This window comes from Diadema setosum, chromosome 5 (assembly GCF_964275005.1).
Source record: "Diadema setosum chromosome 5, eeDiaSeto1, whole genome shotgun sequence".
In the NCBI taxonomy this organism is placed as follows: Eukaryota; Metazoa; Echinodermata; class Echinoidea; order Diadematoida; family Diadematidae; genus Diadema; species Diadema setosum.
The window spans coordinates 3,337,783-3,350,835 of record NC_092689.1 but is presented as its reverse complement, the minus strand read 5'-3'; the positions used below and the strand labels follow the sequence as shown (position 1 = coordinate 3,350,835).

At 39.8% G+C, this 13,053-nt stretch overlaps 1 protein-coding gene across 1 annotated transcript in view; it reads right to left on the bottom strand.

Moving 5' to 3' along the window:
* Positions 1-5,782, bottom strand: part of LOC140229005 (uncharacterized) — a 198,820-nt gene extending 193,038 nt beyond the window's left edge. The window contains exon 1 of the mRNA XM_072309268.1: positions 5,253-5,782. Within this exon, the coding sequence (XP_072165369.1) occupies positions 5,253-5,658 (406 nt within the window). The 5' untranslated portion in view covers positions 5,659-5,782. The remainder of the gene's footprint in view (positions 1-5,252) is intronic.
* Positions 5,783-13,053: the final 7,271 nt, after the last annotated feature.

Below are 13,053 nucleotides of genomic sequence, written 5' to 3'. Positions count from 1 at the left end.
AAGGAATCTCGGAAGCACACAGTACCATTCACCCTGGCTAGCAACAATTGTTGTGAGTGCCGTGTTCGGGCTCAGCATTTGAAATACCTCACTACAGATCCCATTCAAGCTCAGTGACTGGGTGCAGGGTCTCACAACAAAGGGCTAGCAGACGAAATCACGCTCGGCCCACAAAAGACGGCGGAACAGCTCACAGACTGGAGATCAAACGGGTGTGGAATTGCACTTGAATTCTTTAAAGTTGCATCTTTAAAGTCCCACCCCCCCCCCCTTCTCTCTCTCTCTCTCTCTCTACCTGAGTATGGTGATTGTTCAGAGTTTTAGCAAAGGAGCTAGCTACTCCAGGTTTTGAAAACAGCAGTATGGCTTCCAACTAACAAAGTCAATTACTCAAAGCTGCATGGTGGTTTTCTTTTTTCTTTTTTCTTTTTTGGTGTAAATTCTTCTCTTTATTCTAAATGATACAATACCTGGGGTTTCCTCTACAAATATAAATACAAGGCTATTTTAAAGTAATTTACGACGATCCGTCACCAGTGTAATCTGTTGATATAATTATCACTGAAATTTGACACTATGAAAGTCTGACAGTCAACTTTTCTGACAGTCCAGACAGACAGGCTTTTCATTACAAAGGGTTCATGTCCCTGCAAATCAAACTAAACTCACCTCTGAAATGTTGAAGGAAAAAAAAAAGAAAGAAAGTCTATAAATAAATCCATTTCCACTACCTGTGATTTATAAAACAATCCAATTTCTACAGCATATACTACACTTTGACAGTAAAATACAGCAGCATTTTGTACAGTATTTTGTAATGTAAACGCAATAACTACAGTTGTACATGTACACCACAAAATGCACTGTGAAATACTATGCAAAATACCACGACATTTCTGGAAGTAATTCCAACTTCACACACACACACACACACACAAAATAGTGTCACAAAATACTACTGATTGAAAAGAAGCGTATTTCTCACATGGCCAGACACACTTTATATCTCTTTCCATTGAAAAAATGCCCATGCACCCTGTTTACTACGACTGTCGCGACTTTTGTACAACAGGGCTGGGTATAGTTTACCTGTTTTAACAGATTTACTATTCATGAATGAGCATTGTACCAAATAAATTACCATGGTATTTCACCAATGACAATACAGCCAACAAATTATTGTGGTATTTGATATACCATGGCAACTCTCAATGTGAATGCCCCCTTTTACAACGGTTTTGCAACATAGAACAAATTTTTCCTTGTCGTCCAAAAAGAAAGATAGCAAAATTTATGAAGCACCTGTCACTGTCCCAAATGAATAGGCAGTAGTTGGTGGCCTATTACTGTCAGCCATGGCCAAGGTACAAGGTTGTATCTAGAGGTCAAGCAAATAAGGATACAAGATAATTGAAGGTTTGTGTTTATTATGAATATCACACTGAACTTTTGGTTTGATCAAATGAAAACAAACCAACAAGCAGGCTCGAAACCACACTGCCACAAGAGCATGCACGATTCATTCATGATTACACAAACTGACATGTTTGACCCTCATGGGTTACAATCCTGCAGAACATACAGTGTAGGGAAGTTTAAAGGGAAGGTAAACCCAAAGAGCAATGTGGATTGAGTGAAAGCAGCAACATTAGTAGAACACATCAGTGAAAGTTTGAGAAAAATCGGACAATCGATGCAAAAGTTATGAATTTTTAAAGTTTTGGTGTTGGAACCGCTGGATGAGGAGACTACTAGAGGATATGACGTATGAGTGGACAACAATACAAAGAAAATATAAAGGATATTCAACAAAAATTCACTTTTCTAGAATTATGAAAGAGTAGTGGACCAACCGCTTTCAGAAAGCAGGGGGAATAATTGCTACCCTTAACATATGTCAATATCAAGTTGATGGAATTTGTAATTTTCATGAAAAATGGATTTTTGTAGTATTTTCTTTATATTTTCTTGATATTGTAGTCCACTCATACGTCATAACCTCTAGTAGTCTCCTCATCCAGCGGTTCCAACACCAAAACTTTAAAAATTCATAACTTTTGCATCAATTGTCCGATTTTCTTCAAACTTTCACTGATGTGTTCTACTAATGTTGCTGCTTTCACTCAATCCACATTGTTCTTGGGGTTTATCTTCCCTTTAAGTCAAGCCCACGTCCTGGCTTTTTCCAACCTGAATTCTGGGTCATATGCCAAAGAGATTACTACTCCATTTTCATGGCAAGGCAGCTAAAATGAAGGGCAATTGTCCTAGATATGGGATGTTGCATTTCATTTCTGTTTGCACACTGCAACAAAAAAGGGTATCAATGAGTCCCTTTCTTTAACCAGGGAGGTGAGAACCCTGGCTATGGTTTCTGATGAGAAGTTTAACCTATCTTGTCACCAGCTGGGGTGGGGGTTTGTGGAAACAAAGTAATTGAGGGAAAAGGAAACCATTCCTGTATCTTGGCAGAATGTATAAGGCTGCACCGAAAGAAGAAGGGAAGAAAACATACCAGACAGCATTAAGACGCCATTCATTGACCTCTCCAATTGATTTAAAAGTTTAGTTTTCAGATCAAGAACCTCCTGTGTATGCACCAGAGGTGAGGGAGGGGGAGGGGGCAAGATTAGGAGCTATTGTTGAGCAGGCAAGAGCCGACATGTCCTGAATCGAGATCTTCTATTGGTCTAGCCAGTTCGGGAATGTAATGGGGACAGTTCAGTCAACTTGGTTTTTTGCGCTATTCATTTCATTGCAGCTCCTGTTATTCATTGCACAAAGGTGCAGAATTGGCATCAATATGCTAAACTTGCACTTTACTCAATGCAGTCCACACTGCAGTTAAAAGACCTACATTGTGTGTCATAAATGGTGGCAACTTACATAGGTCTACAGTTAGTTTGGTCAGCATACATAAATCTAACCACTAATGCAATCGATGGTAGTCAACAGTACAACTGTAGCAGAGCAATGTTTATTTGGCAGGCAGCTCTCTCAGCTTCCAGATTGGGGACACATTGCGCAATACTAGGATGCAATTCTCTGGCCTGGTATTACAATGCAAAACTCAATTACTCCTGTGCACTGTAGGACTTATGGGATGATGAAGTACAGTACAATGTATACTCAGTGCACTGATGTTTTTATGTCTTTACCTTCTGGTAATATACACTGTACTACATTGTAATTAGTAGTTGGACATCATAATGTGATAGGTGTAAAGTTTGTATATGGAGTAGAAATTTTCAGTAAATCATACATATGTTTCTTGACCTTTTGCATTCTGATAAGAATATTTAAAAGGATTGAATGAATACATACTATAAATGTACTAAGTATTTCAAACAAACTATAAACACGGATACATTGTATGTATGAATTTTTGTAAAATAGCAGTAGTTTAACCTAGCTTTATTCTCTGTTTGGGTCTCCACGGTAAAAAATCATAAGCTAAGGAACTTATTGACTCCCTATGCTTGCTTGACACTGCTAGAAGGAGAATATATTACTCATCCTTTCTTAACAGCTGTCGTTTTTTCAAACAATAATGTGAATCTTGGAACACACACTGCCATGCTCATGAATGCATCCATCCATCTCCCATGCTCCATCCCTCCACCCCCCCCCCCCAAAAAAAAAAAATGACACTCAAGACTGCAGCTCAGGAAGCGTGAAAACAAGCAAGCTGATTATCCTCGCATAAAGTCACGAACCATAAAATGAGCACCAGGCGTGGAAAGAGGGCCATGGAACCACTAGCACTAATTATGGCTGAACGGAAGGCACGAAAATGATGCCCACATACATCCAGGCTGCGTCAGACATGCTTTAGAAGTTGGGCTGACACAGACAAAAGCTCAAACAGCTACACTGAAGGCATTCTCAATTCCTCCATCTATAGGACCACTTTGTGCTATAAGCCCTACCACTCAATCTCTAGGTGAGTGCATACTGATAGGGATACATTGTAGCATTTAGGAGTTGGAACATTTTTTTTTTCTTTTACTTAGATGAAACTGCTGCTCTTGGTATATTTCATGATTTTGTTAATCAATTATTGTTAAACATGTAACATTTCACATACATGCTACCACAATGGCCTGCAGATCTTCACATTGTAATATTCTGGGAAAAAGTCATACTTGTTTTTGCTCCTTTTATTTTTGAAAGTGACAGAGCTCAGTTCCAAGATTGATCATTACACTTATGTCACGACTTTTTTTTTCCTGAAATCACAATAGAGCTCCATGTACATCATCAGGCAGTTAACAGATTAAAAAACAAAAATAGAGCCACTATGATAGTTTATGAACACAATTTTGATTGTTTATCGGAGAAACATAGATGTCCACCTTGAAGATTCCATATTCCAGGTTTGTAGATCTATATTCCTTTCTTCTTCTGCTTGCTGAGGATTTACTTGAGGGGGGGGGGAGAGAGGAGGGGTTTCAGTTATAAAGGCAAATGTTTCAGGGAGAATGTGAGCCATTCATACACACAAACTACAAATTTGCTCTCTCCTCCCCCCCCCCCCCTTCAATCTGTCTCACTTTGAATACCATCAACGAGGTCTCTGACATCAACTCAATAGTACTAGTTGCAGACTTACATTTTCTTGGAGAGGTCACAAGTACAAATTGGTTATTTCGGTATGATTATTAAGAATCTATTCTGGTTTGACCCAAAAGAGCATACATATTATACACTTTTGACTTTTTTGCAATGATCACGTCAAAGATGTGGAAGCCGTAGAAAGGGACTAATTATTTTCCAGTGGAAAATGACAATACAAATACCATCTACCATGTCTGCAATTCATTGATGGTCATCGCAAAACACATACTTTCGTACAATGAAGCATATTGTGTATTTGTGCCTCGTAAAAAGCAAGGATAACCATCACTCAAACTCTGAAAAAAAAAAAAATTATTGTGCAGATCTCGGGACTGGCTTAGCGTGGGATACTGTAAAAGGGCCGACGTTTCGGCCCATCGATGATCTTGGCTCCCGAAGTTAATCGACCGCGCGTGTCGGCCAGGCCACGGGTGCCCCGAGGGCAGGAGAGATGATTCGCGGGGAACAAAAATACTCCCTTGTGTTACAAAATGCCGACATTTTGTCAGCTGCATAGCCGCAGCATGAAGGAGAGTAAACGTATTTTATAAAAATCATTGTGTTGGGGTCAAACACCTAAATCGAAGGAAAGACAACACCATAATCAGATCTTGGTATTTTCTTCATAAACTCACCAGATTTGTCGACTTTGCGGACAGCTCGCTTGCCCGTTCTCGTTGTTTCTTCGGGATTCCCCATTAGGGAATAAATTCCGGGATTTGAAGTTTGTCTAATAAATAACAAATAATTCGTACCCTCAGTAAATGAACTTATGGGACCCGTACATGGGTTCTCAGAATCAAATCCAGAAAGCTGGATTTCTGATACCCTTTGGGAAAAATCTCCCTTCAGTGTTTTTCTGGACACCGTCGCATTGGCACCTATCAGGGTTCCTTCCACCACGATCGGGGATCTGTAGGCCTTCAAGTCCGTAGACTCCGACAGTGGGTCGCAGCTCCATGAACACGGCATGAATAATCCTGTAAAAGTCACCAGGCATGCGGTGAATACCTTCCAAGAGAAACAAGTCCTCGCCATCATTATTGAGTCTGTAATCCTGAGTATGTCCAACAGAGCTCTGTACACAAAGATATTCCAACAGATAAATATTAGGCCCTAGATACACATCCAGAGTAGCTCCGCAGCGCTGAAGCGGCGTGTTACCAGTTACCAATACCAGCCGGTCAATAAGAGTGGAGAAAAAATGCCAAACGTGTATGACACATGATCCTATATTTACCGTGACGGGCGGGAGGCGCTAGGCAAGCACACACGTAGAACGAAGATCGTCGCGAGCTCGCTGGCAGATAGATGCAAGGGAACAGCTCGGTCGCGGATTGGCACGCTTCTATCGCCACGGTAGTTTCCCTATTTCACTTTTACACACAAGCGAATATGTGTACTCAGACTGCATGCAAATCGCACACAAGTCTTGCGAAACTCTAGTTCCGCAGCTAGCAGACACCCGGAAGTATCAAGTGACGTCATAGAACAGTGGACCATTCCGCAGCAAAAATGTTGTCTGCTTTTCGTTAATTTAACAAATTTTAATCCAATTGCAGAGCCCAGTAGATTGTCTTTTCCACTTTATTTAAATTATGGCTCGATATGAACTACATAAGGAACATGAGAACAAAATTTTTACTCAGAGAATAACTGCATGGACCATTAACACCCCTTTTCATGAATGAACTCACCTGACTTTCACTTCCAATCAAATTCGCGTGCTCAAACTTTCTTGCAATCGCAGTGACGCTGACTTCATAATCAAGGTCGAGACGCAATGAAATGTCGGTCAAAGTCAGAAATTTCATTTATGATTATATTGTGGACTGTACAGGGCTTATAGTTTGTATATGTCATTTGTGTCTATGATTCGTTATATTGAAGAGCACCCAATGAAAGGGTTATTCATGATACCATTATGTGAGTTTATTCATTAGTAAGTTGCGAAGAGTTTACAGGTCTAGGAGTGTCTATAAATAAACATCGCGTGGTCGAAATTCTTTTACTTCCGAATAAACATTGTAACCGCAATTCAAGTGGTGAGACCAAGGAGGTACTAGGCGAGCAAGGTACCTCCTTGGTGAGACGAAACGGGAAGCTATAATGGGGAGGGGTGCAATACGTAGTGACGTAGCAGGTGCCGGAATGGAAAACCTTTCCACACCTTGGGCAGTTTATGTATGTGTTTTAGTTTTGTTTTTTAATCATTCATTCATTCTTACTTTCTTTCTTTGGGGGGGGGGGGGGTGGAAGTACAGATGCTGGTGGACAAAGACGTAGATAGAAATACAGAACGAAAAAGGCATTTTTCTTTACTTTCTTTCCCTCGTTTTATCAGTTTTGTAACAACAGTTTTCTATGAGAGGACTGCAGACTACAAGCTCTGCTTTTTAGCAATCCCCTCCATTTCCAACCATTTTTTTCTGTACTTGTCTTGAAATTACACAATTGTAATATTGTTCACAGTTTGTTTTTCATTGCATTGTTGTATCATTAGTAAGCTATAATGTGTATTCAAATGTTGTAATCATATCTGTTGTAAATTAAATAAAACGACACGAAAGGCAGAAAGACCGATTGTGGAAGAAGTAGATGTCATGCATAGTAGAAAAGAGAGGAATGAGTCTCTTCTTTTCCCCCTTTTTTTTTCTTCTTCTTCTTTTTTTTTTTCCTTCGTAATTTGATATCATGTCAGTTGACATTAGTTCGTTTGATTTTGTTTTATATTGGTTTGTAGCTTCTTTAATTCGTTATTGGCTGTTCTTATTTATTTTCCGAGGGTCCCATATCGTACAAGCTTTGCTTTTTAGTGGGACCCTCCATTTCCATTCCCATCCTTAATTAACTTTTACTATATGCATATGTATATCTTGATAAGATACAATTGTTTTCTTCATTTGTTAATCATTTTTACATGTATTTTGTTAATTTACATTTTTTCAATTATCACAAATAATAATGTTCTGCTTATACATTGTATATAACTTCTCTGTTTATTTGATGGAAATGACTTTAATTGGAACGAAGAGAGAATATAGAAACAGAATGGATGAAAAGATAATGTCGATAAGAAGATATCAGAATCAAAGACAGGTAGATGTATGAATAAAGAAAGATATACATGCATGCTTCTTACATATGACATACATACCTATCTACCAACATACAGTCACTGAAGAAAACACAAAGAACAAGCCAAGAAAGCAGGGAAGGGGAAGATAGCTTAAATAAGTTCTTTAACCCTTTGCGGTCGCATTCATTTCCCGTCCATAGGAATGCGTGAGAAATTTATGCACATTTGACTCATTAGCAAAGAAAGGGTTAATTAATATTTGGTGATAATGATAATAGACATCCACATAGAAAGAAGTAAATGAGGGATAGAGCTTATCATGAAATTGTGTGTTTAGACGTTATGGTAAGACGTCATAATGGCTGAGGACGGACGCTCTGCCGCGATGCGGCTCATGAAACAAACCGCGATGTTTAATCAAAAGATGATTGATGCCTGGTTTGGTACCGCCGAAGTCATCGCAAAACTATTTGTTCGGTGTGATGTCTAAATTGATACGCACACATGGTCAAGAAGCAAGCATATATGAGCTGTATATTGACCCATGTGCATGACACGCTTGAAGATATATGAACAAAGGGCAACGGAAGATGGGGAAAAAGGAGAGGCGGCGATAAGTTGTGGCGAAGATCATAATTATAGCTATGACTAATAAGGTGACAGTTGTGATGGCTGTGGTAAGGTGGTAGTAGCCTCGAAGGTGGTCGGAAGAAGTAGTGCTTCTAAGGTGTGAAAGTGATGATGATGGTGATGTTGGCGGTTAGCCTGTACAAAGATGACCTTGTGAAAATATGATTTATACTCGTAGAGTATACATATGTATGTATACCAATTCTGACAAAGCATCAATGGTTAAATCAGTGGTAATGGAATTAGTATACTACCGGCACTTTTGGTAAAGACAGAAATAGCGGTGGTGGTAGAAATATTCAAATATATATCATAAATAAAATAATAATATATATATATATGATGAGGTATGTTAGTTAGGGAAGAGATGGTGGTGGTGATGATTATGAAATGACGATAATGATGACAATTGGTGGTGGTATTTGTGGTTAGGATGGTGCTCTGGAGAAAATGATGGTGGTGGTGGTCGTTGGACTGATGCTGCTGCTACTGATGATGGTAATGGTGATTATGATGATGATGATGATGATGATGATGATGATGATGATGATGATGATGATGAAGATAATGATGATGGTGGTGGTGGTGGTGAGGACTGTGGTGACTGTGGTGGAAGCGGTGTCATGTGGTGGCTGTGGTGGAAGCGGTGTCGTGACAAAATGGTCATGGTGATGAGCAGATTATTTTACTGGTGCTGATGATGGTGATGGTTGTAGTGGTGGTGGTGGTTGTGTTACTGGTGCTTCTTGAAGGGGCATTTTCAAGATGTTGACACTGCATGATGGTGATGACGATGACGGTTATTCTAAATAGAAAAGGACAACAGAATTAATACCAGCAATGACAGCAATTGCACTGAAGTAACAATCATGGACAACATGGCCTTGCAACGATGACAACGATACATAACGATCATCATGTTGTGAGACCACATTGGGTAAATGATGTTGATTAAGTGGAGGCAAAGAGCATCTCGTCCAAACAATTCATGTAAAACAGTGATGACGACGCCGAGATGACAAAGCTAACTGACAGTCTGACGTATAATGATGATAACTACACAATGTTTTTCTTATTTTTTCTTATTTTGTATTGAGTCTTTGACTTTCGATGATGATATGTACTCCTCCCTGAAGTGGTACCAGAGTTTTAGGTAAAGGTGTATCAATATCATAGTGAAGGACATGTCTTATGTATATGCCTTCAGTCACTCCTTTTTTTTTTCAAAGTGCATAATATTTCTGCCAACGAGAGAAAGAGACGTGGTATACATTAATGATGTATATGTGGAACCAAGGAGGTATGAGAGAACCATACCTCCTTGGTGGAACCACCAACCTTGTATAGCGGCCAAGAAGTTGTTGTGTATAGGGGGAAGAGAGGAGAGAGAGTCCGCTCAATACGGCGGTGGGTCTAATTTTAGCTGCCTGCGTATGGTATCAGTGGGTAATGTGTTTGCCATATCAATTAGGAAATCGCTCCTTAATTTTCGAGCGTCGTACATTCTTTCCCGGTCAAGCCCTTAATCAATACGTTACTCGCAGATCTCAGGGTAATGTGTATCGATTCCGTATACACTTGACATTCTGCCCTCGGTGTTTCGGCCTTTCGAGAAGTGAAGGGACAGAGGAGAAAATGGAGGTGTACGTGTGTGGGGGTGGGGGAGATGGGAACAGAGAAATACTAGTAGACAGACAGACGGGAGGGGTCGAGTGGACTAGAACTGATGAGGGGAGGGATGAGAGAACTGAATTATGGTGCAGTGGAAGACAATCATAAGATTAAAGAGAAAATCCACCCCAAAAAAATAAAATCTCTAAAAGAAAGAGAACAAAATCTCTACATAACGCTTCAAAAATGACAAAAATCAGATAAGATATAAGGAAGATATGACTTTTTAAAGTTTCATGTTTGTTTGTTTTTTGTTTTTTGTTTTTTTTTTTTTTGGTTGGAAAACATTTCTTGACCAGTCCTTATGAATATCTAAATGAGCGAACTGATGATGTCATGCCCTCACAGTTGTTGTTTATGTTTCAATTCATTTCTGTTTATGAAATGAATTTTAAAAAAAAAAATGTCAGAGTATGACATCATCAACTTGCTGATTTGAATGTTCATAACGCCTGGTCAAAAAGTGTTTTCCGAAAAAAAAAAATGAAATTCAGAATGTCATAACTTCCTATTTCTTATCCGATTTTGATCATTTTTTCATCTCTTTCTTATGAAATTGATAAAATTCTGGCGGTGATTCGGCTCAATAACGATAGCACTCGTCTGCCTCCAGATCCGCATGGGACCCGGGTTCGATTCTCGAGTCTAACTGGGCAATGCTGTGTAATCAGGGAGGTGGAAGAACTGACTTCCACCTCCCTGGTGTAATCAAGAACACAGAGGGCCTCCTTGGTGTAAACAGGGAGGTGGAAGAAAAACTTCCACCTCCCTGGTGTAAACACGCCTTCCCCAGTAGTAAGAGACAAAATACAGTCTGTATATAGGATAGGTCATAAAATGGAGGTCCCGAGTGTGATAGAGCCACAACTTATGAACGTAAAAGATCCTACTTCATTCATTCATCCCAAAGAGCAAGGTGCATAACCCAACGAAGTGGTCCCGCCTAACACTCAACTGGACCCCATGGAAGACCAGCTAGAGCAGCTGAATGAGTATGGGCTGTCCAGCAATCTTCTCAAATGGAAACGAAGCAAACCAACAAACTATCCGCTGCACAAGTAACATTTTCATAAAGTTGTCAGAGTTGGAGGACATTGGTAAAAGCTTTAGGTCTCTTCATTTCATGATTGTCAGTGATAATGCTAACAGGGAGGTCCCCATTCACCTGTCCCCACAGATTATTTAGATGACAAGGATAGTCTCTTCAATGTTTCTACCCCCATACCCTTCCCAATGGGCTCACTGCCTATTCATACTGTTGCCATCAACGCTGGACAGTGCACGCTCAGGTCAATAGGGACAGACTGAATGAAATACAACAACGGGTGGTCAAGGAAAATGATATGTTGTGAGATAGAAACACTGAGAACCTCCAGAAAACATTCACATGGGAAATACATACACGTAGATTTTCGAATTTCTCGAGTCGACTGATATTCGTCTATTGTATTGCTTCCCGCAACTCGAATACGATGAGGTCCCCCTCCGTGGTGAAACATCCGAAATCTTTCATTGTCTCGTAAGTCCCGATTTGTGTACTGCCATATCATAAAAGAGATGAATACAATAGGAATCTTTTGTTATATAATGTGAACAAAAAGAAGAAAAAAAGTTATTTTATAGTAATTGTACATTGCCACATTAAATGATTAATATATTATTATTACATGTAATTATACTTTTATGGGGGAACTAGATATTGTTAGAGGCGTCAAAGCACGTCGAAAGAAAAATATCGTAAAAAGATTCGAATAAAAAAGGGCAATCAGAGAAGAAAATGGGGGGGGGGGGGAGAGAAGACGTGAATGAAACAAGTTTTTTTTTTTTTTTTAACACTCAGGAAGCGAAACCAACGTAATGACAATCGGCGTTGACTCAAAGGGGGAGTTTGACCGAAGTCCCGTAACCTCTTTGATTATGTAGCCTATGTTGTTCTTACTGCTTTGTGATGAGTTTGAGGTTTACACTGCACTGTTTCGATGTTTGTCGGTAGCACAGTACTCAACTGTCACATGATCCATGAACATATAACGCGGTTGACGCATACAATAAATCGAGAGTCTGATTTCACTGCGTAATTCAGTTCCATTCGATGTGTTGTTGTTGTTCTTCTTCTTCTTCTTCATCTTCTTCTTGTAGTTGTTGGTGGTGGTGTTTGTGTTGGTGTTGATGTTGATGTTGACGTTGGTGTTGGTGTTGATGTTGATGCTGGTGTTGGTGTTGGTGTTGGTGTTGGTGTTGGTGTTGGTGTTGGTGTTGGTACTGGTGTTGGTGTTGGTGTTGTTATTGTTGGTGGTGGTGGTGTAAATCTAACGGTAACGAGATCTACCTCCATCAAATTCAATCCCACGTGCAGGTGAAAGAAGAAGACGACGTTGCAAACGAAGACGAAAAAAAGGGAGGAAGAAGAAAAATAAGCTGAAGATTAAATGACCTTTTTTTTTTTTTATTCAGCGATGATAACAGCAATTTCAAGCTATTCATTGATTAGAATTGTGGCAGATTCATCAATTCAATATATGAAAATTTCGCTTGCATAGATAACGCCATATTCTACTTTAACACAAAAGTAACACAGAGAAAAAAAGAAAACATTTTCTTCTCACAAGCACACCATGTTCTCCACACGACCAGCACAATAAAGGCTTTTCCCTTCATTACGGTGGGGCTTCATCGTCAAGGAGCGGAAACCAAACTGGTCCCTCCCCATTCTCTCCTGTATCCATCGGACTGATGAAATCGCCTTTCTCCCCCGTCATACGATACCAGTTGACATTGCTGAGAACAAACATGGTCTCCTTGTAGCAATGCGGTTGCTATGTGTACATACTCCAATCAAAAGTCATGCCGACACGCAGGAAGATCGGCGGCGAGTCTCCGCTTACCTTCCGACTGTAGTCTATCATCGCAGTCCTAAGTATAGTAGCCCAAGAAGGCTTAGCTCAGTTTGCTCACGTATGTTTTTTTTTTTCAGTCTCAAGGTATAGTTTTATCATTGAGCTGTAGTAGCTCCATGGTTTTATGATGGTGGACGTTGTATGGGCTCGCTGTTAACG